Genomic DNA, 25,543 nt, shown 5'->3' with positions numbered 1-25,543 from the left:
TAGGTTAAACTAAGGGGCGAAAACTGACTTGTAATGACTCCGGTGATATCACCATTTCAACATATTTACAGTAGCCTTACAATGGCATATACATGAATAGGCTACTTGATGACAACGTATACAAATGTATCATTCTCCACATTTAATGTTAGTTTCATTGTGGATTTTTTTCTCTCCCATAACAGAAGCACAGAGGGCTTTTCAAATTTCCACTTGTGCAGTGCTCCAGGCCCAATAACTGAGTATGTGTAAAAAAAAAACCTTCGCTTGATACAGTTTTCCTTCAAAGTAAAGTCGACATTATAGAATGCAGTTTAAACCACCTCCGACCGAATGTAACTAATGCGCTTTAGTGCTAGTGCGCCTAAAGTCGTTTTCTAAAGTAGTTTTCTAGTGTTGATACGCATCAGTTATAGCGGATACTTTGATATGTTTTATTGAACAATGTGTTAGAAATATGTGTGAAGTTATCACAATGTGCGCGCGCATGCTGCTATGGCTCATTCACTCACGTGACTCAGCTGCCAAGCGCTCTCTCCACACACACACACACACACACACACACGGATCTCCCCACCACTCATTCAGCAACAGCCTGCCTCACTGCTTGATAGTCAGCAGCAGCAGGTCACAGTGAAATAAATATATAAATATACATTTTTTAAATCAAGAGAAATGCCATTGCGGAGGATGTGTAAAACAGAAGTAGCCCAAAAACCCGTTTCGACATCGTACTCAAAGTAGCTACATTTCTGGTAACCAACCGGCTGACATGGCAATCTTGCTTTTCCAGCTCCGCTAGTCCGGATGGAACGCACCAACACAATCAAGGATTAGCTGTCGATTACCGATCAATCGAACTCAAGCGGAAGTCGAAACTCAGAGCGGAAGTCGGAACTCAGAGCGGAAGTCGGAGAATGCACGATGACAAGATGCTAGCTTGATATTAAAGAAACAAAAGCCCCCAAAAATAGCTATCGGAGAAGTGTTACAACAGAACGATTAATGAACGTGTGTTTCTAGTAAATGTTTAAATATTTGTTCATCCAAAAGAGGGGATTAGGCATTTGAAGAAAAAAGGTAACCAGAAATAATCAAGCTAGCAAAATTAGCTTAAATGCTAGCAAACTCAAAAACCTGTCTAACTAGCTAGGTTACTAGCTTTTATTTTGTATAGCAACTAGGAAGCTAATATACATCTTTCAGTTTTATTTTTGGTGTCACTCATAAGATGTGATGTCACTTAGATGTACTGGCAGAAGTGTCTGACAACTTGCTAGTTTAGGTATCAGAGTAGCAACTTGACAAGTGCGATACCATTATTAGCTACGTAAACCTAGCGAGCTAACGGTATGTGAAATGTGTGAACATCATAAAAAGCTATATGGTATGTGGACACCCAAACTAGGTCTAAACCATTGACATAAATACATAATTAGGTTGCTCGTTGTTCAGCCCATATATATACTGAGAAGTGTAACAACGTTGTGCATATCTTTGAGGAGCTAATAATGCCGCTATATGTTTACTTAGAGGATGGACCCAACCCTAACATTGTGTTGCCTTGAGGTATATATTTTATGTCTTTCTGGAGCTAGCGTCTAACGTTGTATCAGGATGGACCCAGCCTAACATTGTGTTGTCTTTCTGGAGCTAGCGTCTAACGTTGTAACGTTGTATCAGGATGGACCCAGCCTTGTTGAGAGAGCGGGAGCTCTTTAAGAAGAGGGCTCTCTCTCAGCCCACGGTTGAGAAGAGACCTGCAGCCTCCGAGTCAGGCGGTTCCAAGAAGAAGAAGTCCAAAGCTGACAAGGAGGCCTCCGGGTCCAAACATGGCGCAGGTAAGACCAGGGGTGTATTCATTACGGCGATCCTGTTGTAAAACATTTAGTCTGTTGCGAAAAGGTTTCCATTTACTCCAAGTAGAAAACATTTTTCAAAGGAAAAATAGTTTTAAATTGGACAAATTAAGGCAGGTCCAAAAAAAACAACAGTTTGTTTTTCTTACATTGTTTATTCATCATCGTCATCGTCATCATCATCATCATCATCATTTTAGGCAAGTGAAATAACACCATGTGCTCAATGCAAGTATGTTATTTTATTTACATCGGTGTGTGTACAGATGCCCCCCTCCCCCTTCTAGAGAGAGTAGTATCATGGCCACTTGGCTGTGGTTTAAATATGTTGATGAGTGGTGACATTATCACAGGCAACATGTTGATGAGTGGTGACATTATCACAGGCAACATGTTGATGAGTGGTGACATTATCACAGGCAACATGTTGATGAGTGGTGACATTATCACAGGCAACATGTTGATGACATTATCACAGGCAACATGTTGATGAGTGGTGACTCAGGCAAGTTGATGAGTGGTGACAGTTTTGAGTGGTCAAATGGATGAGTGGCATTCACTACAAATGGATGAGTGACTTATCACTACAAATGGATGAGGACTTCACAGGCAAATGGATGAGGACTTATCACAGGCAAATGGATGAGGACATTATCACAGGCAAATGTTGATGAGTGGTGACTTATCACAGGCAAATGGATGAGGGTGACATTCACTACAAATGGATGAGTGACATTATCACAGGCAAATGTTGATGAGTGGTGACATTATCACAGGCAACATGTTGATGAGGGTGACATTATCAAGGCAACATGTTGATGAGTGACATTATCACTACAAATGGATGAGTGGTGACTTCACTACAAATGGATGAGTGGTGACATTATCACAGGCAACATGGATGACATCGTTACGACTTCACAAGTTGTGACAAATGGATGAGGACTTCACTACAAATGGATGAGGACTTCACTACAAATGGATGAGGACTTCACTACAAATGGATGAGGGCTTCACTACAAATGGATGAGGGCTTCACTACAAATGGATGAGGACTTCACTACAAATGGATGAGGACTTCACTACAAATGGATGAGGACTTCACTACAAATGGATGAGGACTTCACTACAAATGGATGAGGACTTCACTACAAATGGATGAGGACTTCACTACAAATGGATGAGGACTTCACTACAAATGGATGAGGACTTCACTACAAATGGATGAGGACTTCACTACAAATGGATGAGGGCAGTCGAAACATTAGGGAATAAGAACCATCTGTAAATTACATTCAAATGTGGGACGTGTTCTGTGGTAGCTGGGTCTTTTGGTGACATTTTAAAGTAACTGTCCAGTGATAACAGAATATTAACTTTAAAAGTTAGCTGAACTCGGTAATGTTTTTTATTAATCCTATACTCGTATTTGTGGTCAAATCATAAATTGGAGGGAAAAAAACACTTCAGAAACCCCCCCCACCGCCCACTTGGATCTCAAACAGACCATTTTAAAAATGCTTGTTATTTCCTCAAAGAGGATGAGGTCATCATCGTGAGCCGGATGAGATGGTCCAATCAGCGGTCTGCTCCATTCATATTTCTAATAACCTGTACACGCCCACACCATTCCAACACACACAACCTGATTTTTAACATAATTACTATTTTTGGGGGGGGAAGGAAAACTTTCATAGAAATCTGGAAACACTACGACAGTTAATTAAATGTTTGGTCATCTTGGTGCATCTTGGTCATCTTGGTGCATCTTGGTAATCTTGGTCATCTTGGTCATCTTGGTGCATCTTGGTCATCTTGGTCATCTTGGTCATCTTGGTGCATCTTGGTCATCTTGGTCGTTGACTTTGGGGGACTTCCTTGCTCTGTAGGGTCCTAGAGGGTTGGCTATCATTGTGGATCTCCTCTGTGTCTTTAGCTGTCTCGAATGGTATGTCTTGTACTTACAATGTGGTGATGGATGAAGATGCTAAACATCTGTCGAATAATAGACTTGTCAAAACCCTGGACTTGGCAAAGGAGAGCTCTTCTTCTCTCCTGCCTTCCCTGCTGACGTGCTTTGATTAGATAACACCACCATTCCATACACACACACACAATCTCACACATACGAAGGTGCAGTCTCACTGTTCTCAAACTGTGAGCACACAGCACAGTCAGTCTCAGGTCATGATCGTTGACCCTGAATCTGAACCCAACTTCCTGCTTGGCCCTGGTCACTGTGGCAACGACCCCTTTAACCCCCTTACACCACCTCGGTTTGTGACCCCGTGGGACTGTGGATCTTCTCCACCATGTTGTGGAAGGGACCTTCCTCCTCCATCAGGTCACGATGGGTCTTCCCCTGCATGAGAAGGAAAACCATAGTTTAGGTTATTACAATGGGTTTAGGTTAGATCCAGGTTATTACAATGGGTTTAGGTTAGATCCAGGTTATTACAATGGGTTTAGGTTAGATCCAGGTTATTACAATGGGTTTAGGTTAGATCCAGGTTATTACAATGGGTTTAGGTTAGATCCAGGTTATTACAATGGGTTTAGGTTAGATCCAGGTTATTACAATGGGTTTAGGTTAGATCCAGGTTATTACAATGGGTTTAGGTTAGATCCAGGTTATTACAATGGGTTTAGTTTAGATCCATGTTATTACAATGGGTTTAGGTTAGATCCAGGTTATTACAATGGGTTTAGGTTATATCCAGGTTATTACAATGGGTTTAGGTTAGATCCAGGTTATTACAATGGGTTTAGGTTAGATCCAGGTTATTACAATGGGTTTAGGTTAGATCCAGGTTATTACAATGGGTTTAGGTTAGATCCAGGTTATATTAACAGGCCTGGTCTAATCCTGGAACAGCTATAGTATAGTAACCTGGTCTAACCCTGGAACAGCTATAGTATAGTAACAGGCCTGGTCTAACCCTGGAACAGCTATAGTATAGTAACCTGGTCTAACCCTGGAACAGCTACAGTATAGTAACAGGCCTGGTCTAACCCTGGAACAGCTATAGTATAGTAACAGGCCTGGTCTAACCCTGGAACAGCTACAGTATAGTAACCTGGTCTAACCCTGGAACAGCTATAGTATAGTAACCTGGTCTAACCCTGGAACAGCTATAGTATAGTAACAGGCCTGGTCTAACCCTGGAACAGCTACAGTATAGTAACCTGGTCTAACCCTGGAACAGCTACAGTATAGTAACCTGGTCTAATCCTGGAACAGCTACAGTATAGTAACCTGGTCTAACCCTGGAACAGCTATAGTATAGTAACCTGGTCTAACCCTGGAACAGCTACAGTATAGTAACCTGGTCTAACCCTGGAACAGCTACAGTATAGTAACCTGGTCTAACCCTGGAACAGCTACAGTATAGTAACCTGGTCTAATCCTGGAACAGCTACAGTATAGTAATAGGCCTGGTCTAACCCTGGAACAGCTATAGTATAGTAACCTAGTCTAACCCTGGAACAGCTATAGTATAGTAACCTGGTCTAACCCTGGAACAGCTATAGTATAGTAACAGGCCTGGTCTAACCCTGGAACAGCTATAGTATAGTAACCTGGTCTAACCCTGGAACAGCTACAGTATAGTAACAGGCCTGGTCTAACCCTGGAACAGCTATAGTATAGTAACCTGGTCTAACCCTGGAACAGCTATAGTATAGTAACCTGGTCTAACCCTGGAACAGCTACAGTATAGTAACCTGGTCTAACCCTGGAACAGCTATAGTATAGTAACCTGGTCTAACCCTGGAACAGCTATAGTATAGTAACCTGGTCTAACCCTGGAACAGCTATAGTATAGTAACAGGCCTGGTCTAACCCTGGAACAGCTACAGTATAGTAACCTGGTCTAACCCTGGAACAGCTACAGTATAGTAACCTGGTCTAATCCTGGAACAGCTACAGTATAGTAACCTGGTCTAACCCTGGAACAGCTATAGTATAGTAACCTGGTCTAACCCTGGAACAGCTACAGTATAGTAACAGGCCTGGTCTAACCCTGGAACAGCTATAGTATAGTAACCTAGTCTAACCCTGGAACAGCTATAGTATAGTAACCTGGTCTAACCCTGGAACAACTATAGTATAGTAACAGGCCTGGTCTAACCCTGGAACAGCTATAGTATAGTAACCTGGTCTAACCCTGGAACAGCTATAGTATAGTAACAGGCCTGGTCTAACCCTGGAACAGCTATAGTATAGTAACCTGGTCTAACCCTGGAACAGCTATAGTATAGTAACCTGGTCTAACCCTGGAACAACTATAGTATAGTAACCTGGTCTAACCCTGGAACAGCTATAGTATAGTAACAGGCCTGGTCTAACCCTGGAACAGCTATAGTATAGTAACCTGGTCTAACCCTGGAACAGCTATAGTATAGTAACCTGGTCTAACCCTGGAACAGCTACAGTATAGTAACCTGGTCTAACCCTGGAACAGCTATAGTATAGTAACAGGCCTGGTCTAACCCTGGAACAGCTATAGTATAGTAACCTGGTCTAACCCTGGAACAGCTACAGTATAGTAACAGGCCTGGTCTAACCCTGGAACAGCTATAGTATAGTAACCTGGTCTAACCCTGGAACAGCTACAGTATAGTAACAGGCCTGGTCTAACCCTGGAACAGCTATAGTATAGTAACCTGGTCTAACCCTGGAACAGCTATAGTATAGTAACAGGCCTGGTCTAACCCTGGAACAGCTATAGTATAGTAACCTGGTCTAACCCTGGAACAGCTACAGTATAGTAACCTGGTCTAACCCTGGAACAGCTACAGTATAGTAACCTGGTCTAACCCTGGAACAGCTATAGTATAGTAACCTGGTCTAACCCTGGAACAGCTACAGTATAGTAACCTGGTCTAACCCTGGAACAGCTATAGTATAGTAACCTGGTCTAACCCTGGAACAGCTACAGTATAGTAACAGGCCTGGTCTAACCCTGGAACAGCTATAGTATAGTAACCTAGTCTAACCCTGGAACAGCTATAGTATAGTAACAGGCCTGGTCTAACCCTGGAACAGCTACAGTATAGTAACCTGGTCTAACCCTGGAACAGCTATAGTATAGTAACCTGGTCTAACCCTGGAACAGCTACAGTATAGTAACAGGCCTGGTCTAACCCTGGAACAGCTATAGTATAGTAACCTAGTCTAACCCTGGAACAGCTATAGTATAGTAACCTGGTCTAACCCTGGAACAGCTATAGTATAGTAACCTGGTCTAACCCTGGAACAGCTATAGTATAGTAACCTGGTCTAACCCTGGAACAGCTACAGTATAGTAACAGGCCTGGTCTAACCCTGGAACAGCTATAGTATAGTAACCTGGTCTAACCCTGGAACAGCTACAGTATAGTAACCTGGTCTAACCCTGGAACAGCTACAGTATAGTAACCTGGTCTAACCCTGGAACAGCTATAGTATAGTAACCTGGTCTAACCCTGGAACAGCTACAGTATAGTAACAGGCCTGGTCTAACCCTGGAACAGCTATAGTATAGTAACCTGGTCTAACCCTGGAACAGCTATAGTATAGTAACCTGGTCTAACCCTGGAACAGCTACAGTATAGTAACCTGGTCTAACCCTGGAACAGCTATAGTATAGTAACCTGGTCTAACCCTGGAACAGCTACAGTATAGTAACCTGGTCTAACCCTGGAACAGCTACAGTATAGTAACCTGGTCTAACCCTGGAACAGCTACAGTATAGTAACCTGGTCTAACCCTGGAACAGCTATAGTATAGTAACCTGGTCTAACCCTGGAACAGCTATAGTATAGTAACCTGGTCTAACCCTGGAACAGCTACAGTATAGTAACAGGCCTGGTCTAACCCTGGAACAGCTATAGTATAGTAACAGGCCTAGTCTAACCCTGGAACAGCTATAGTATAGTAACCTGGTCTAACCCTGGAACAGCTATAGTATAGTAACCTGGTCTAACCCTGGAACAGCTACAGTATAGTAACCTGGTCTAACCCTGGAACAGCTACAGTATAGTAACCTGGTCTAACCCTGGAACAGCTACAGTATAGTAACCTGGTCTAACCCTGGAACAGCTACAGTATAGTAACAGGCCTGGTCTAACCCTGGAACAGCTATAGTATAGTAACCTGGTCTAACCCTGGAACAGCTACAGTATAGTAACCTGGTCTAACCCTGGAACAGCTACAGTATAGTAACCTGGTCTAACCCTGGAACAGCTATAGTATAGTAACCTGGTCTAACCCTGGAACAGCTACAGTATAGTAACCTGGTCTAACCCTGGAACAGCTACAGTATAGTAACCTGGTCTAACCCTGGAACAGCTACAGTATAGTAACCTGGTCTAACCCTGGAACAGCTATAGTATAGTAACCTGGTCTAACCCTGGAACAGCTATAGTATAGTAACCTGGTCTAACCCTGGAACAGCTATAGTATAGTAACAGGCCTGGTCTAACCCTGGAACAGCTATAGTATAGTAACCTGGTCTAACTCTGGAACAGCTACAGTATAGTAACAGGCCTGGTCTAACCCTGGAACAGCTACAGTATAGTAACAGGCCTGGTCTAACCCTGGAACAGCTATAGTATAGTAACCTGGTCTAACCCTGGAACAGCTACAGTATAGTAACCTGGTCTAACCCTGGAACAGCTATAGTATAGTAACCTGGTCTAACCCTGGAACAGCTACAGTATAGTAACAGGCCTGGTCTAACCCTGGAACAGCTATAGTATAGTAACCTGGTCTAACCCTGGAACAGCTACAGTATAGTAACCTGGTCTAACCCTGGAACAGCTACAGTATAGTAACCTGGTCTAACCCTGGAACAGCTATAGTATAGTAACCTGGTCTAACCCTGGAACAGCTACAGTATAGTAACCTGGTCTAACCCTGGAACAGCTACAGTATAGTAACCTGGTCTAACCCTGGAACAGCTACAGTATAGTAACCTGGTCTAACCCTGGAACAGCTATAGTATAGTAACCTGGTCTAACCCTGGAACAGCTACAGTATAGTAACCTGGTCTAACCCTGGAACAGCTACAGTATAGTAACAGGCCTGGTCTAACCCTGGAACAGCTATAGTATAGTAACAGGCCTAGTCTAACCCTGGAACAGCTATAGTATAGTAACCTGGTCTAACCCTGGAACAGCTATAGTATAGTAACCTGGTCTAACCCTGGAACAGCTACAGTATAGTAACCTGGTCTAACCCTGGAACAGCTACAGTATAGTAACAGGCCTAGTCTAACCCTGGAACAGCTATAGTATAGTAACCTGGTCTAACCCTGGAACAGCTATAGTATAGTAACCTGGTCTAACCCTGGAACAGCTATAGTATAGTAACCTGGTCTAACCCTGGAACAGCTACAGTATAGTAACCTGGTCTAACCCTGGAACAGCTATAGTATAGTAACCTGGTCTAACCCTGGAACAGCTACAGTATAGTAACAGGCCTGGTCTAACCCTGGAACAGCTATAGTATAGTAACCTAGTCTAACCCTGGAACAGCTATAGTATAGTAACAGGCCTGGTCTAACCCTGGAACAGCTACAGTATAGTAACCTGGTCTAACCCTGGAACAGCTATAGTATAGTAACCTGGTCTAACCCTGGAACAGCTACAGTATAGTAACAGGCCTGGTCTAACCCTGGAACAGCTATAGTATAGTAACCTAGTCTAACCCTGGAACAGCTATAGTATAGTAACCTGGTCTAACCCTGGAACAGCTATAGTATAGTAACCTGGTCTAACCCTGGAACAGCTATAGTATAGTAACCTGGTCTAACCCTGGAACAGCTACAGTATAGTAACAGGCCTGGTCTAACCCTGGAACAGCTATAGTATAGTAACAGGCCTGGTCTAACCCTGGAACAGCTACAGTATAGTAACCTGGTCTAACCCTGGAACAGCTACAGTATAGTAACAGGCCTAGTCTAACCCTGGAACAGCTACAGTATAGTAACCTGGTCTAACCCTGGAACAGCTACAGTATAGTAACAGGCCTGGTCTAACCCTGGAACAGCTATAGTATAGTAACCTGGTCTAACCCTGGAACAGCTACAGTATAGTAACCTGGTCTAACCCTGGAACAGCTACAGTATAGTAACCTGGTCTAACCCTGGAACAGCTATAGTATAGTAACCTGGTCTAACCCTGGAACAGCTACAGTATAGTAACCTGGTCTAACCCTGGAACAGCTACAGTATAGTAACCTGGTCTAACCCTGGAACAGCTACAGTATAGTAACCTGGTCTAACCCTGGAACAGCTATAGTATAGTAACCTGGTCTAACCCTGGAACAGCTATAGTATAGTAACCTGGTCTAACCCTGGAACAGCTACAGTATAGTAACAGGCCTAGTCTAACCCTGGAACAGCTATAGTATAGTAACCTGGTCTAACCCTGGAACAGCTATAGTATAGTAACCTGGTCTAACCCTGGAACAGCTACAGTATAGTAACCTGGTCTAACCCTGGAACAGCTACAGTATAGTAACAGGCCTAGTCTAACCCTGGAACAGCTATAGTATAGTAACCTGGTCTAACCCTGGAACAGCTATAGTATAGTAACCTGGTCTAACCCTGGAACAGCTATAGTATAGTAACCTGGTCTAACCCTGGAACAGCTACAGTATAGTAACCTGGTCTAACCCTGGAACAGCTACAGTATAGTAACCTGGTCTAACCCTGGAACAGCTACAGTATAGTAACCTGGTCTAACCCTGGAACAGCTACAGTATAGTAACCTGGTCTAACCCTGGAACAGCTACAGTATAATAACCTGGTCTAACCCTGGAACAGCTACAGTATAGTAACCTGGTCTAACCCTGGAACAGCTACAGTATAGTAACCTGGTCTAACCCTGGAACAGCTACAGTATAGTAACCTGGTCTAACCCTGGAACAGCTACAGTATAGTAACCTGGTCTAACCCTGGAACAGCTACAGTATAGTAACCTGGTCTAACCCTGGAACAGCTATAGTATAGTAACCTGGTCTAACCCTGGAACAGCTACAGTATAGTAACCTGGTCTAACCCTGGAACAGCTATAGTATAGTAACCTGGTCTAACCCTGGAACAGCTATAGTATAGTAACCTGGTCTAACCCTGGAACAGCTATAGTATAGTAACAGGCCTGGTCTAACCCTGGAACAGCTACAGTATAGTAACCTGGTCTAACCCTGGAACAGCTACAGTATAGTAACCTGGTCTAATCCTGGAACAGCTACAGTATAGTAACCTGGTCTAACCCTGGAACAGCTATAGTATAGTAACCTGGTCTAACCCTGGAACAGCTACAGTATAGTAACCTGGTCTAACCCTGGAACAGCTACAGTATAGTAACCTGGTCTAACCCTGGAACAGCTACAGTATAGTAACCTGGTCTAATCCTGGAACAGCTACAGTATAGTAACCTGGTCTAACCCTGGAACAGCTATAGTATAGTAACCTTGTCTAACCCTGGAACAGCTACAGTATAGTAACCTGGTCTAACCCTGGAACAGCTACAGTATAGTAACAGGCCTGGTCTAACCCTGGAACAGCTATAGTATAGTAACCTGGTCTAACCCTGGAACAGTTATAGTATAGTAACCTGGTCTAACCCTGGAACAGTTATAGTATAGTAACCTGGTCTAACCCTGGAACAGCTACAGTATAGTAACAGGCCTGGTCTAACCCTGGAACAGCTACAGTATAGTAACCTGGTCTAACCCTGGAACAGCTACAGTATAGTAACCTGGTCTAACCCTGGAACAGCTATAGTATAGTAACCTGGTCTAACCCTGGAACAGCTATAGTATAGTAACCTGGTCTAACCCTGGAACAGCTACAGTATAGTAACAGGCCTGGTCTAACCCTGGAACAGCTATAGTATAGTAACCTGGTCTAACCCTGGAACAGTTATAGTATAGTAACCTGGTCTAACCCTGGAACAGTTATAGTATATTAACCTGGTCTAACCCTGGAACAGCTACAGTATAGTAACAGGCCTGGTCTAACCCTGGAACAGCTACAGTATAGTAACCTGGTCTAACCCTGGAACAGCTACAGTATAGTAACCTGGTCTAACCCTGGAACAGCTATAGTATAGTAACCTGGTCTAACCCTGGAACAGCTATAGTATAGTAACCTGGTCTAACCCTGGAACAGCTACAGTATAGTAACAGGCCTGGTCTAACCCTGGAACAGCTATAGTATAGTAACAGGCCTGGTCTAACCCTGGAACAGCTATAGTATAGTAACCTAGTCTAACCCTGGAACAGCTATAGTATAGTAACCTGGTCTAACCCTGGAACAACTATAGTATAGTAACCTGGTCTAACCCTGGAACAGCTACAGTATAGTAACAGGCCTAGTCTAACCCTGGAACAGCTATAGTATAGTAACCTGGTCTAACCCTGGAACAGCTATAGTATAGTAACCTGGTCTAACCCTGGAACAGCTATAGTATAGTAAGTAACCTGGTCTAACCCTGGAACAGCTACAGTATAGTAACCTGGTCTAACCCTGGAACAGCTACAGTATAGTAACAGGCCTAGTCTAACCCTGGAACAGCTATAGTATAGTAACCTGGTCTAACCCTGGAACAGCTTTAGTATAGTAACCTGGTCTAACCCTGGAACAGCTATAGTATAGTAAGTAACCTGGTCTAACCCTGGAACAGCTACAGTATAGTAACCTGGTCTAACCCTGGAACAGCTATAGTATAGTAACCTGGTCTAACCCTGGAACAGCTACAGTATAGTAACCTGGTCTAACCCTGGAACAGCTACAGTATAGTAACCTGGTCTAACCCTGGAACAGCTACAGTATAGTAACCTGGTCTAACCCTGGAACAGCTACAGTATAGTAACCTGGTCTAACCCTGGAACAGCTATAGTATAGTAACCTGGTCTAACCCTGGAACAGCTACAGTATAGTAACCTGGTCTAACCCTGGAACAGCTATAGTATAGTAACCTGGTCTAACCCTGGAACAGCTATAGTATAGTAACCTGGTCTAACCCTGGAACAGCTACAGTATAGTAACCTGGTCTAACCCTGGAACAGCTACAGTATAGTAACCTGGTCTAACCCTGGAACAGCTACAGTATAGTAACCTGGTCTAACCCTGGAACAGCTACAGTATAGTAACCTGGTCTAACCCTGGAACAGCTACAGTATAGTAACCTGGTCTAACCCTGGAACAGCTACAGTATAGTAACCTGGTCTAACCCTGGAACAGCTACAGTATAGTAACCTGGTCTAACCCTGGAACAGCTACAGTATAGTAACCTGGTCTAACCCTGGAACAGCTACAGTATAGTAACCTGGTCTAACCCTGGAACAGCTATAGTATAGTAACCTGGTCTAACCCTGGAACAGCTACAGTATAGTAACAGGCCTAGTCTAACCCTGGAACAGCTATAGTATAGTAACCTGGTCTAACCCTGGAACAGCTATAGTATAGTAACCTGGTCTAACCCTGGAACAGCTATAGTATAGTAAGTAACCTGGTCTAACCCTGGAACAGCTACAGTATAGTAACCTGGTCTAACCCTGGAACAGCTACAGTATAGTAACCTGGTCTAACCCTGGAACAGCTACAGTATAGTAACCTGGTCTAACCCTGGAACAGCTACAGTATAGTAACCTGGTCTAACCCTGGAACAGCTATAGTATAGTAACCTGGTCTAACCCTGGAACAGCTACAGTATAGTAACCTGGTCTAACCCTGGAACAGCTACAGTATAGTAACAGGCCTAGTCTCACCTTGACACAGCAGCCACAGTCCAGCAGCTCGTAGAGGAAGGCCAGAGCTGCCAGGGAGACCACTGTGATGATGAAGAGGAGGAGGATGACGAAGCACGCTATGTTCCAGCCGTCGTGGAACGGGTACACCTCCTGAACCTGCAGGGAGACCCGGGACAGCGGGGCGGCGTCAGGGAGCCACGGGAGAGAGGTGGTGTTGAGACGGTCCATGTTGTTTCACCTGGGAGAGAAATGATAGAGGAAGTCATGGTTGGTTTGTGCCTGGAGAGGTTTGAGTGTCCTGCTGGTGTTGAGATGGTCCATGTTGTTTCACCTGGGAGAGAAATGATAGAGGAAGACATGGTTGGTTTGTGCCTGGAGAGGTTTGAGAGTCCTGCTGGTGTTGAGACGGTCCATGTTGTTTCACCTGGGAGAGAAATGATAGAGGAAGTCATGGTTGGTTTGTGCCTGGAGAGGTTTGAGAGTCCTGCTGGTGTTGACAGTCCAATGGTCGGTAGAGAAAGAGAGAGATGATAGTGTTGTTTTGTGCTGGTGCTGTGACATGGAGGGAGAGAGAGACAGAACCTCTAAACACAGAGTTCTGGTACTGTGACCTGGAGGGAGAGAGAGACAGAACCTCTGAACACAGAGTTCTGGTACTGTGGCCTGGAGGGAGAGAGAGACAGAACCTCTAAACACAGAGTTCTGGTACTGTGACCTGGAGGGAGAGAGAGACAACCTCTAAACACAGAGTTCTGGTACTGTGACCTGGAGGGAGAGAGAGACAGAACCTCTAAACACAGAGTTCTGGTACTGTGACCTGGAGGGAGAGAGAGACAGAACCTCTAAACACAGAGTTATGGTGCTGTGACCTGGAGGAGAGAGAGACAGAACCTCTAAACACAGAGTTATGGTACTGTGACCTGGAGGGAGAGAGAGACAGAACCTCTCAACTCAGAGTTCTGGTACTGTGACCTGGAGGGAGAGAGAGACAACCTCTAAACACAGAGTTCTGGTACTGTGACCTGGAGGGAGAGAGAGACAGAACCTCTAAACACAGAGTTCTGGTACTGTGACCTGGAGGGAGAGAGAGACAGAACCTCTAAACACAGAGTTATGGTGCTGTGACCTGGAGGAGAGAGAGACAGAACCTCTAAACACAGAGTTATGGTACTGTGACTTGGAGGGAGAGAGAGACAGAACCTCTAAACACAGAGTTCTGGTACTGTGACCTGGAGGGAGAGAGAGACAGAACCTCTGAACACAGAGTTCTGGTACTGTGGCCTGGAGGGAGAGAGAGACAGAACCTCTAAACACAGAGTTCTGGTACTGTGACCTGGAGGGAGAGAGAGAGAACCTCTAAACACAGAGTTCTGGTACTGTGACCTGGAGGGAGAGAGAGACAGAACCTCTAAACACAGAGTTCTGGTACTGTGACCTGGAGGGAGAGAGACAGAACCTCTAAACACAGAGTTCTGGTACTGTGACCTGGAGGGAGAGAGAGACAGAACCTCTAAACACAGAGTTCTGGTACTGTGACCTGGAGGGAGAGAGAGACAGAACCTCTAAACACAGAGTTCTGGTGCTGTGACCTGGAGGGAGAGAGAGACAGAACCTCTAAACACAGAGTTATGGTACTGTGACCTGGAGGGAGAGAGAGACAGAACCTCTAAACACAGAGTTCTGGTACTGTGACCTGGAGGGAGAGAGACAGAACCTCTAAACACAGAGTTCTGGTACTGTGACCTGGAGGGAGAGAGAGACAGAACCTCTAAACACAGAGTTCTGGTACTGTGACCTGGAGGGAGAGAGACAGAACCTCTAAACACAGAGTTCTGGTACTGTGACCTGGAGGGAGAGAGACAGAACCTCTAAACACAGAGTTCTGGTACTGTGACCTGGAGGGAGAGAGACAGAACCTCTAAACACAGAGTTCTGGTACTGTGACCTGGAGGGAGAGACAGAACCTCTAAACACAGAGTTCTGGTGCTGTGACCTGGAGGGAGAGAGACAGAACCTCTAAACACAGAGTTCTGGTACTGTGACCTGGAGGGAGAGAGACAGAACCTCTAAACACAGAGTTCTGGTACTGTGACCTGGAGGGAGAGAGAGACAGAACCTCTAAACACAGAGTTCTGGTACTGTGACCTGGAGGGAGAGAGAGACAGAACCTCTAAACACAGAGTTCTGGTGCTGTGACCTGGAGGGAGAGAGACAGAACCTCTAAACACAGAGTTCTGGTACTGTGACCTGGAGGGAGAGAGACAGAACCTCTAAACACAGAGTTATGGTACTGTGACCTGGAGGGAGAGAGACAGAACCTCTAAACACAGAGTTATGGTACTGTGACCTGGAGGGAGAGAGACAGAACCTCTAAACACAGAGTTCTGGTACTGTGACCTGGAGGGAGAGACAGAACCTCTAAACACAGAGTTCTGGTGCTGTGACCTGGAGTGCAGAGCGCCTTCCTGCTTGCACACACACACACACACACACACACACACACACACACACACACACACACACACACACACACACACACACACACACACACACACACACACACACACACACACACACACACACACACACACACACACACACACACACACACACACACACACACACACACACACACACACACACACACACACACACACACACACACACACACACACCAGGAGCAGTGAGAGCGACTGTGCTGACTGACCCAGTTTGGTTGAGTGAACCAGAGAGAGACTGAGGGGAAATGGGGCTTGTCCTGAGTACTGCTCTACAGACACTGTTATCAGATGTGTGTGTGACCGACTAGGCTATGGTTATCAGATGTGTGTGTGACCGACTAGGCTATGGTTATCAGATGTGTGTGTGTGTTTAGCAGTGAGTCACTCCACCTCTCCTCTCCTGTGGTAGAGCCCACTGTCATCATCTGCTCTGAGTAGCTTTACTGATGACTGTTGACTGATGACTGACTCACAGTATGTTACATAGTGTTGTTAGTGTAACCTGATACAGGCCTGTCATTAGTCAGAGGACAGCATGTCTATTATATACAGTTCTATGTTACATAGTGTTGTTAGTGTAACCTGATACAGGCCTGTCATTAGTCAGAGGACAGCATGTCTATTATATACAGTTCTATGTTACATAGTGTTGTTAGTGTAACCTGATACAGGCCTGTCATTAGTCAGAGGACAGCATGTCTATTATATACAGTTCTATGTTACATAGTGTTGTTAGTGTAACCTGATACAGGCCTGTCATTAGTCAGAGGACAGCATGTCTATTATATACAGTTCTATGTTACATAGTGTTGTTAGTGTAACCTGATACAGGCCTGTCATTAGTCAGAGGTCAGTAGACAGCATGTCTATTATATACAGTTCTATGTTACATGGTGTTGTTAGTGTAACCTGATACATGCCTGTCATTAGTCAGAGAACAGCAGACAGCATGTCTATTATATACAGTTCTATGTTACATAGTGTTGTTAGTGTAACCTGATACAGGCCTGTCATTAGTCAGAGGACAGCATGTCTATTATATACAGTTCTATGTTACATAGTGTTGTTAGTGTAACCTGATACAGGCCTGTCATTAGTCAGAGGACAGCATGTCTATTATATACAGTTCTATGTTACATAGTGTTGTTAGTGTAACCTGATACATGCCTGTCATTAGTCAGAGAACAGCAGACAGCATGTCTATTATATACAGTTCTATGTTACATAGTGTTGTTAGTGTAACCTGATACATGCCTGTCATTAGTCAGAGAACAGCAGACAGCATGTCTATTATATACAGTTCTATGTTACATAGTGTTGTTAGTGTAACCTGATACATGCCTGTCATTAGTCAGAGAACAGCAGACAGCATGTCTATTATATACAGTTCTATGTTACATAGTGTTAGCAGACCACAGTCATCTCCTAACTGTTAGTCTAGTTACACAATGGCTCGGTCTCTGATGAAGTCAATGGGATCATGTGTTTATTAGGATCCCCATTAGCTGTTGTCATCGAATGAGATGTGAAGTAGCCAATAGGTCTTCAACTGTTTTCATGTTGCTATGGAAGTAGCCAATAGGTCTTCAACTGTTTTCATGTTGCTATGGAAGTAGCCAATAGGTCTTCAACTGTTTTAATGTTGCTATGGAAGTAGCCAATAGGTCTTCAACTGTTTTCATGTTGCTATGGAAGTAGCCAATAGGTCTTCAACTGTTTTCATGTTGCTATGGAAGTAGCCAATAGGTCTTCAACTGTTTTAATGTTGCTATGGAAGTAGCCAATAGGTCTTCAACTGTTTTCATGTTGCTATGGAAGTAGCCAATAATAATATAATAATAATATATATGCCATTTAGCAGACGCTTTTATCCAAAGCGACTTACAGTCATGTGTGCATACATTCTACGTATGGGTGGTCCCGGGATTGAACCCACTTCCTGGCGTTACAAGCGCCATGCTCTACCAACTGAGCTACAGAAGGACCACAATAGGTCTTCAACTGTTTTAATGTTGCTATGGAAGTAGCCAATAGGTCTTCAACTGTTTTCATGTTGCTATGGAAGTAGCCAATAGGTCTTCAACTGTTTTCATGTTGCTATGGAAGTAGCCAATAGGTCTTCAACTGTTTTAATGTTGCTATGGAAGTAGCCAATAGGTCTTCAACTGTTTTCATGTTGCTATGGAAGTAGCCAATAGGTCTTCAACTGTTTTCATGTTGCTATGGAAGTAGCCAATAGGTCTTCAACTGTTTTAATGTTGCTATGGAAGTAGCCAATAGGTCTTCAACTGTTTTCATGTTGCTATGGAAGTAGCCAATAGGTCTTCAACTGTTTTAATGTTGCTATGGAAGTAGCCAATAGGCCTTCAACTGTTTTCATGTTGCTATGGAAGTAGCCAATAGGTCTTCAACTGTTTTAATGTTGCTATGGAAGTAGCCAATAGGCCTTCAACTGTTTTAATGTTGCTATGGAAGTAGCCAATAGGCCTTCAACTGTTTTAATGTTGCTATGGAAGTAGCCAATAGGCCTTCAACTGTTTTAATGTTGCTATGGAAGTAGCCAATAGGCCTTCAACTGTTTTAATGTTGCTATGGAAGTAGCCAATAGGCCTTCAACTGTTTTAATGTTGCTATGGAAGTAGCCAATAGGCCTTCAACTGTTTTCATGTTGCTATGGAAGTAGCCAATAGGCCTTCAACTGTTTTAATGTTGCTATGGAAGTAGCCAATAGGCCTTCAACTGTTTTAATGTTGCTATGGAAGTAGCCAATAGGCCTTCAACTGTTTTCATGTTGCTATGGAAGTAGCCAATAGGTCTTCAACTGTTTTAATGTTGCTATGGAAGTAGCCAATAGGCCTTCAACTGTTTTAATGTTGCTATGGAAGTAGCCAATAGGCCTTCAACTTTAATCAGACTGTTTTCATGTTGCTATGGAAGTAGCCAATAGGCCTTCAACTTTAATCAGACTGTTTTAATGTTGCTATGGAAGTAGCCAATAGGCCTTCAACTGTTTTCATGTTGCTATGGAAGTAGCCAATAGGCCTTCAACTGTTTTAATGTTGCTATGGAAGTAGCCAATAGGCCTTCAACTTTAATCAGACTGTTTTCATGTTGCTATGGAAGTAGCCAATAGGCCTTCAACTGTTTTAATGTTGCTATGGAAGTAGCCAATAGGCCTTCAACTGTTTTCATGTTGCTATGGAAGTAGCCAATAGGCCTTCAACTGTTTTAATGTTGCTATGGAAGTAGCCAATAGGCCTTCAACTGTTTTAATGTTGCTATGGAAGTAGCCAATAGGCCTTCAACTTTAATCAGACTGTTTTCATGTTGCTATGGAAGTAGCCAATAGGCCTTCAACTTTAATCAGACTGTTTTAATGTTGCTATGGAAGTAGCCAATAGGCCTTCAACTGTTTTAATGTTGCTATGGAAGTAGCCAATAGGCCTTCAACTGTTTTAATGTTGCTATGGAAGTAGCCAATAGGCCTTCAACTTTAATCAGACTGTTTTCATGTTGCTATGGAAGTAGCCAATAGGCCTTCAACTGTTTTAATGTTGCTATGGAAGTAGCCAATAGGCCTTCAACTGTTTTAATGTTGCTATGGAAGTAGCCAATAGGCCTTCAACTTTAATCAGACTGTTTTCATGTTGCTATGTGAAGTAGCCAATAGGCCTTCAACTGTTTTAATGTTGCTATGGAAGTAGCCAATAGGTCTTCAACTGTTTTAATGTTGCTATGGAAGTAGCCAATAGGCCTTCAACTGTTTTAATGTTGCTATGGAAGTAGCCAATAGGCCTTCAACTGTTTTAATGTTGCTATGGAAGTAGCCAATAGGCCTTCAACTGTTTTAATGTTGCTATGGAAGTAGCCAATAGGCCTTCAACTTTAATCAGACTGTTTTAATGTTGCTATGTGAATTAGCCAATAGGCCTTCAACCGTTTTAATGTTGCTATGGAAGTAGCCAATAGGTCTTCAACTGTTTTAATGTTGCTATGGAAGTAGCCAATAGGCCTTCAACTGTTTTAATGTTGCTATGGAAGTAGCCAATAGGCCTTCAACTGTTTTAATGTTGCTATGGAAGTAGCCAATAGGCCTTCAACTGTTTTAATGTTGCTATGGAAGTAGCCAATAGGCCTTCAACTGTTTTAATGTTGCTATGTAGTAGAGGCTATTGATAGTCCACATTAGTAACACTGTCATGGTAACTGAAGGTCTCTCTCTCTGGGGAAAATACTGTAATTCTACTGTAATACTTCCTGTGTGAAAGTGTTGTCTAATTGGGTTATTGGAGGTTCTGTTGGCTGATGTTGATGGAGGGAGAGAAGTGAAGGAACAGGGATATCATTCTTTATCTATTATGAACTGATACTTCCTCTACCCACACTACACCTCTCTCTGTTCCTCCCTACTGTTACCCTCTCCTCCTCTACCCACACCACACTACCATAGCCTAGTACCCCAGCACTACACCTCTCTCTGTTCCTCCCTACCGTTACCCTCTCCTCCTCTACCCACACCACACTACCATAGCCTAGTACCCCAGCACTACACCTCTCTGTTCCTCCCTACCGTTACCCTCTCCTCCTCTACCCACACCACACTACCATAGCCTAGTACCCCAGCACTACACCTCTCTCTGTTCCTCCCTACCGTTACCCTCTCCTCCTCTACCCACACCACACTACCATAGCCTAGTACCCCAGCACTACACCTCTCTCTGTTCCTCCCTACTGTTACCCTCTCCTCCTCTACCCACACCACACTACCATAGCCTAGTACCCCAGCACTACACCTCTCTCTGTTCCTCCCTACTGTTACCCTCTCCTCCTCTACCCACACCACACTACCATAGCCTAGTACCCCAGCACTACACCTCTCTCTGTTCCTCCCTACCGTTACCCTCTCCTCCTCTACCCACACCACACTACCATAGCCTAGTACCCCAGCACTACACCTCTCTCTGTTCCTCCCTACCGTTACCCTCTCCTCCTCTACCCACACCACACTACCATAGCCTAGTACCCCAGCACTACACCGCTCTCTGTTCCTCCCTACCGTTACCCTCTCCTCCTCTACCTACACCACACTACCATAGCCTAGTACCCCAGCACTACACCTCTCTCTGTTCCTCCCTACTGTTACCCTCTCCTCCTCTACCTCCTCTCTATTCCTCCCTACATTACCCTCTCCTCCCATCCTCCCTCTCCACCCCTACCCCTCCTCTCTCTCCTCCCCCCCTCTCCACCCGTACCCCCTCCTCTCTCTCCTCCCCCCCTCTCCACCCCTACCCCCTCCTGAGGCAGAGCGGTGCCTCCTGCCGTGTCTGTCTGCAGGGGCTCCCACTGCCCCACCCCCTCCCTAATGTCTAGTCCCATCCTCCCTCTCCACCCCTACCCCCTCCTCTCTCTCCTCCCCCTCTCCACCCCTACCCCCTCCTCTCTCCCCCACCCCTCTGTCTGCAGGGGCTCCCACTGCCCCACCCCCCTCCCTAAAGTCTAGTCCCATCCTCCCTCTCCACCCCTACCCCTCCTCTCTCCCCCACCCCCTCTGTCTGCAGGGGCTCCCACTGCCCCACCCCCTCCCTAAAGTCTAGTCCCATCCTCCCTCTCCACCCCTACCCCTCCTCTCTCCCCCACCCCCTCTGTCTGCAGGGGCTCCCACTGCCCCACCCCCTCCCTAAAGTCTAGTCCCATCCTCCCTCTCCACCCCTACCCCCTCCTCTCCCCTCCTCTCTTGGCACCCTGCTTGGCACCCTATTCCCTGTGGAGTTTGACCCAGGAACCGTCCTCTAGCAGCCTGCTTGGCACCCTATTCCCTGTGGAGTTTGACCCAGGAACCGTCCTCTAGCAGCCTAGTCTCTCTCCATTCTGCTACAAAAACACTCATCCTTTAGTCTGACAGTCTATATTAACACTCATCCTTTAGTCTGACAGTCTATATTAACACTCATCCTTTAGTCTGACAGTCTATATTAACACTCATCCTTTAGTCTGACAGTCTGCTACAAAAACACTCATCCTTTAGTCTGACAGTATGTTATATAGACACTCATCCTTTAGTCAGACAGTCAATATTAACACTCATCCTTTAGTCTGACAGTATGCTATATAGACACTCATCCTTTAGTCAGACAGTCAATATTAACACTCATCCTTTAGTCTGACAGTCTATATTAACACTCATGCTTTAGTCTGACAGTCTGCTACAAAAACACTAATCCTTTAGTCTGACAGTATGTTATATAGACACTCATCCTTTAATCTGACAGTCAATATAAACACTCATCCTTTAGTCTGACAGTCTATATTGACATTCATCCTTTAGTCTGACAGTCTATATTAACAGTCATCCTTTAGTCTGACAGTCTATATTAACACTCATCCTTTAGTCTGACAGTATGTTATATTGACACTCATCCTTTAGTCTGACAGTCTATATTAACACTCATCCTTTAGTCTGACAGTCTATATTAACACTCATCCTTTAGTCTGACAGTCTGTTACAAAAACACTCATCCTTTAGTCTGACAGTATGTTATATAGACACTCATCCTATAGTCTGACAGTATGTTATATAGACACACATCCTTTAGTCTGACAGTATGTTATATAGACACTCATTCTTTAATCTGACAGTCTATATTAACACTCATCCTTTAGTCTGACAGTCTGTTACAAAAACACTCATCCTTTAGTCTGACAGTATGTTATATTGACACTCATTCTTTAATCTGACAGTCTGTTACAAAAACACTCATCCTTTAGTCTGACTGTCTATATTAACACTCATCCTTTAGTCTGACAGTATGTTATATAGACACTCATCCTTTACTTTGACAGTATGTTATATAGACACTCATCCTTTAGTCTGACAGTATGTTATATAGACACTCATCCTTTAGTCTGACAGTATGTTATATAGACACTCATCCTTTAGTCTGACAGTATGTTATATAGACACTCATCCTTTAGTCTGACAGTATGTTATATAGACACTCATCCTTTAGTCTGACAGTATGTTATATAGACACTCATCCTTTAGTCTGACAGTATGTTATATAGACACTCATCCTTTAGTCTGACAGTATGTTATATAGACACTCATCCTTTACTCTGACTGTCTGCTACAAAAACACTCATCCGTAACCCATAGACTGGGCTCCTGTCTGTCTGCTCACAGCATAACCCATAGACTGGGCTCCTGTCTGTCTGTCTGTCTGCTCATAGCATAACCCATAGGCTGGGCTCCCGTCTGTCTGCTCACAGCATAACCCATAGACTGGGCTCCCGTCTGTCTGCTCACAGCATAACCCATAGACTGGGCTCCACAGCGTAACCCATAGACTGGGCTCCTGTCTGTCTGCTCACAGCGTAACCCATAGACTGGGCTCCCGTCTGTCTGTCTGTCTGTCTGTCTTCTCACAGCATAACCCATAGACTGGGCTCCCGTCTGTCTGTCTGTCTGCTCACAGCATAACCCATAGACTGGGCTCCTGTCTGTCTGCTCACAGCATAACCCATAGACTGGGCTCCCGTCTGTCTGTCTGTCTGTCTGCTCACAGCATAACCCATAGACTGGGCTCCTGTCTGTCTGCTCACAGCATAACCCATAGACTGGGCTCCTGTCTGTCTGCTCACAGCGTAACCCATAGACTGGGCTCCTGTCTGTCTGCTCACAGCGTAACCCATAGACTGGGCTCCCGTCTGTCTGTCTGTCTGTCTGTCTGCTCACAGCATAACCCATAGACTGGGCTCCTGTCTGTCTGCTCACAGCATAACCCATAGACTGGGCTCCTGTCTGTCTGCTCACAGCATAACCCATAGGCTGGGCTCCCGTCTGTCTGTCCTCTGTTGTTGATAAACCTTTTACCGTTTATAATGTAGTGCTGTTACCCAGAATGCTGTAGGGATGGAAGGTAAACCCTCCTCTTATGAAAGCAATCACAGATACAACGTAGGCTTCATAGGATGGATTAGGCTAGTAGATATACACTACACACTACACACTATACACACACTACACACTATACACACACACACTACACACTATACACACACACACTACACACACACCACACACACACACACTACACACTACACACACACGCGCGCCTTGCCCTGAGACATGGCTGTAGCAGGCAAGCATGCACCCAGACTGCAGATCTGCCAGTGTGTCCACACACACACTAACCATGGTTGTGCCAGAGAAATATGCAGACTCACCTGTGTAGCTTATACTGTGGGGTGGATGCTTGTAAAGGATTCAGGCAAAAGATGCTCTTGCTCTCCCTTCCCCCACTCTGTCTCTCTCTCTTCCTCTCTCTCTTTCGCTCTCTCTCTCTCTCTCTCTCTGTCTCTGTCTCTCTCTCTCTCTCTCTCTCTCTCTCTCTCTCTCTCTCTGTGTCTCTCTCTCCTCCCTGCCACTCCTTGCAGTTCTGCTCGTCTTTCCCACACAAGGCACAGCCTGTGCTCAGACCTTACCACTCTACCAATGGCTAAGCTCACCCTCGTTTCTCCCCTCTCTATTTGCCAAATCTTCTCAGATGAAATGAATGCCCCGCCTTCTCATTAGCACCCAGCAGCAGCTCCCGCCCACGTGATGAATCATTTAGTGAGTCACAACAACAGGCCGCTCTGATTGGCTGGTCTCCAGAAACAGGATCTCACAGCTGAAGCCACAGACGCAGAGCCACTAGAGTAGGGCCTGAAACGGAAGCCGAGCTAGTGCCCTTATACCCCCTAGCTAATGCCCTGATACCCCCTAGCTAGTGCCCTGATACCCCCTAGCTAATGCCCTGATACCCCCTAGCTAGTGCCCTTATACCCCCTAGCTAGTGCCCTGATACCCCCTAGCTAGTGCCATGATACCCCCTAGCTAGTGCCCTGATACCCCCTAGCTAGTGCCATGATACCCCCTAGCTAGTTCCATGATACCCCCTAGCTCGTGCCATGTTACCCCCTAGCTAGTGCCCTGATAACCCCTAGCTAGTGCCCTGATACCCCCTAGCTAGTGCCATGATACCCCCTAGCTAGTTCCATGATACCCCCTAGCTCGTGCCATGATACCCCCTAGCTAGTGCCCTGATACCCCATAGCTAGTGCCCTGATAACCCCTAGCTAGTGCCCTGATACCCCCTAGCTGGTGCCCTGATACCCCCTAGCTAGTGCCATGATACCCCTAGTTAGTGCCATGATACCCCTAGCTGGTGCCCTGATACCCCTAGCTGGTGCCCTGATACCCCTAGCTAGTGCCCTGATACCCCCTAGCTAGTGCCCTGATACCCCCTAGCTAGTGCCCTGATACCCCCTAGCTAGTGCCCTGATACCCCCTAGCTAGTGCCCTGATACCCCCTAGCTAGTGCCCTGATACCCCCTAGCTGGTGCCATGATACCCCCTAGCTGGTGCCCTTATACCCCCTATCTAGTGCCCTTATACCCCC

The 25,543-nt window shown here is 45.0% G+C and overlaps 2 protein-coding genes and 1 long non-coding RNA gene across 4 annotated transcripts in view; 2 read left to right on the top strand and 1 right to left on the bottom strand.

Moving 5' to 3' along the window:
* The first annotated feature begins 855 nt into the window (after window positions 1-855).
* LOC127923797 (general transcription factor IIE subunit 2-like) overlaps window positions 856-25,543 on the top strand; it is a 40,763-nt gene continuing 16,075 nt past the window's right edge. Inside the window, exons 1-2 of the mRNA XM_052507843.1 lie at window positions 856-1,080; window positions 1,654-1,841. Of these exons, the coding sequence (XP_052363803.1) occupies window positions 1,685-1,841 (157 nt within the window). The 5' untranslated portion in view covers window positions 856-1,080; window positions 1,654-1,684. The remainder of the gene's footprint in view (window positions 1,081-1,653; window positions 1,842-25,543) is intronic.
* Window positions 2,901-24,472, bottom strand: smim18 (small integral membrane protein 18). 2 transcript variants are annotated; one of them, XM_052507841.1, is made up of 3 exons: window positions 24,327-24,472; window positions 13,621-13,840; window positions 2,901-4,221 (listed from the first exon to the last, which is right to left on the bottom strand). In XM_052507841.1, exons 2-3 carry the CDS (start codon window positions 13,828-13,830, stop codon window positions 4,123-4,125), a joined length of 309 nt encoding a protein of 102 aa, XP_052363801.1. In that variant the 5' UTR covers window positions 13,831-13,840; window positions 24,327-24,472; the 3' UTR covers window positions 2,901-4,122. The 2 variants fall into 2 exon arrangements, with proteins under 2 accessions (XP_052363801.1, XP_052363802.1); XM_052507842.1 differs by lacking the exons at window positions 2,901-4,221; window positions 24,327-24,472 and adding an exon at window positions 13,149-13,213 and having other exon boundaries at window positions 13,572-13,830.
* LOC127923799 (uncharacterized) lies at window positions 17,578-18,330 on the top strand. Its single transcript, XR_008115389.1, has 4 exons — window positions 17,578-17,726; window positions 17,768-17,849; window positions 18,138-18,219; window positions 18,261-18,330. It is a non-coding gene; the product is annotated as an uncharacterized LOC127923799 (long non-coding RNA).

This window comes from Oncorhynchus keta, unplaced genomic scaffold (assembly GCF_023373465.1).
Source record: "Oncorhynchus keta strain PuntledgeMale-10-30-2019 unplaced genomic scaffold, Oket_V2 Un_contig_3258_pilon_pilon, whole genome shotgun sequence".
Lineage (NCBI taxonomy): Eukaryota > Metazoa > Chordata > Actinopteri > Salmoniformes > Salmonidae > Oncorhynchus > Oncorhynchus keta.
The sequence above is the reverse complement of the archived record's forward strand: the minus strand, read 5'-3'. Positions and strand labels throughout refer to the sequence as shown.

Bases quoted from the DNA above. Each gene is read 5' to 3' on its own strand.
- smim18 (XM_052507841.1), bottom strand. From the start codon at position 13,830: ATGGACCGTCTCAACACCACCTCTCTCCCGTGGCTCCCTGACGCCGCC. The intron at 4,222-13,620 runs GTGAGACTAGGC...CTTCTCATGCAG, and splicing joins ACTGTGGCTGCTGTGTCAAG to GGGAAGACCCATCGTGACCT.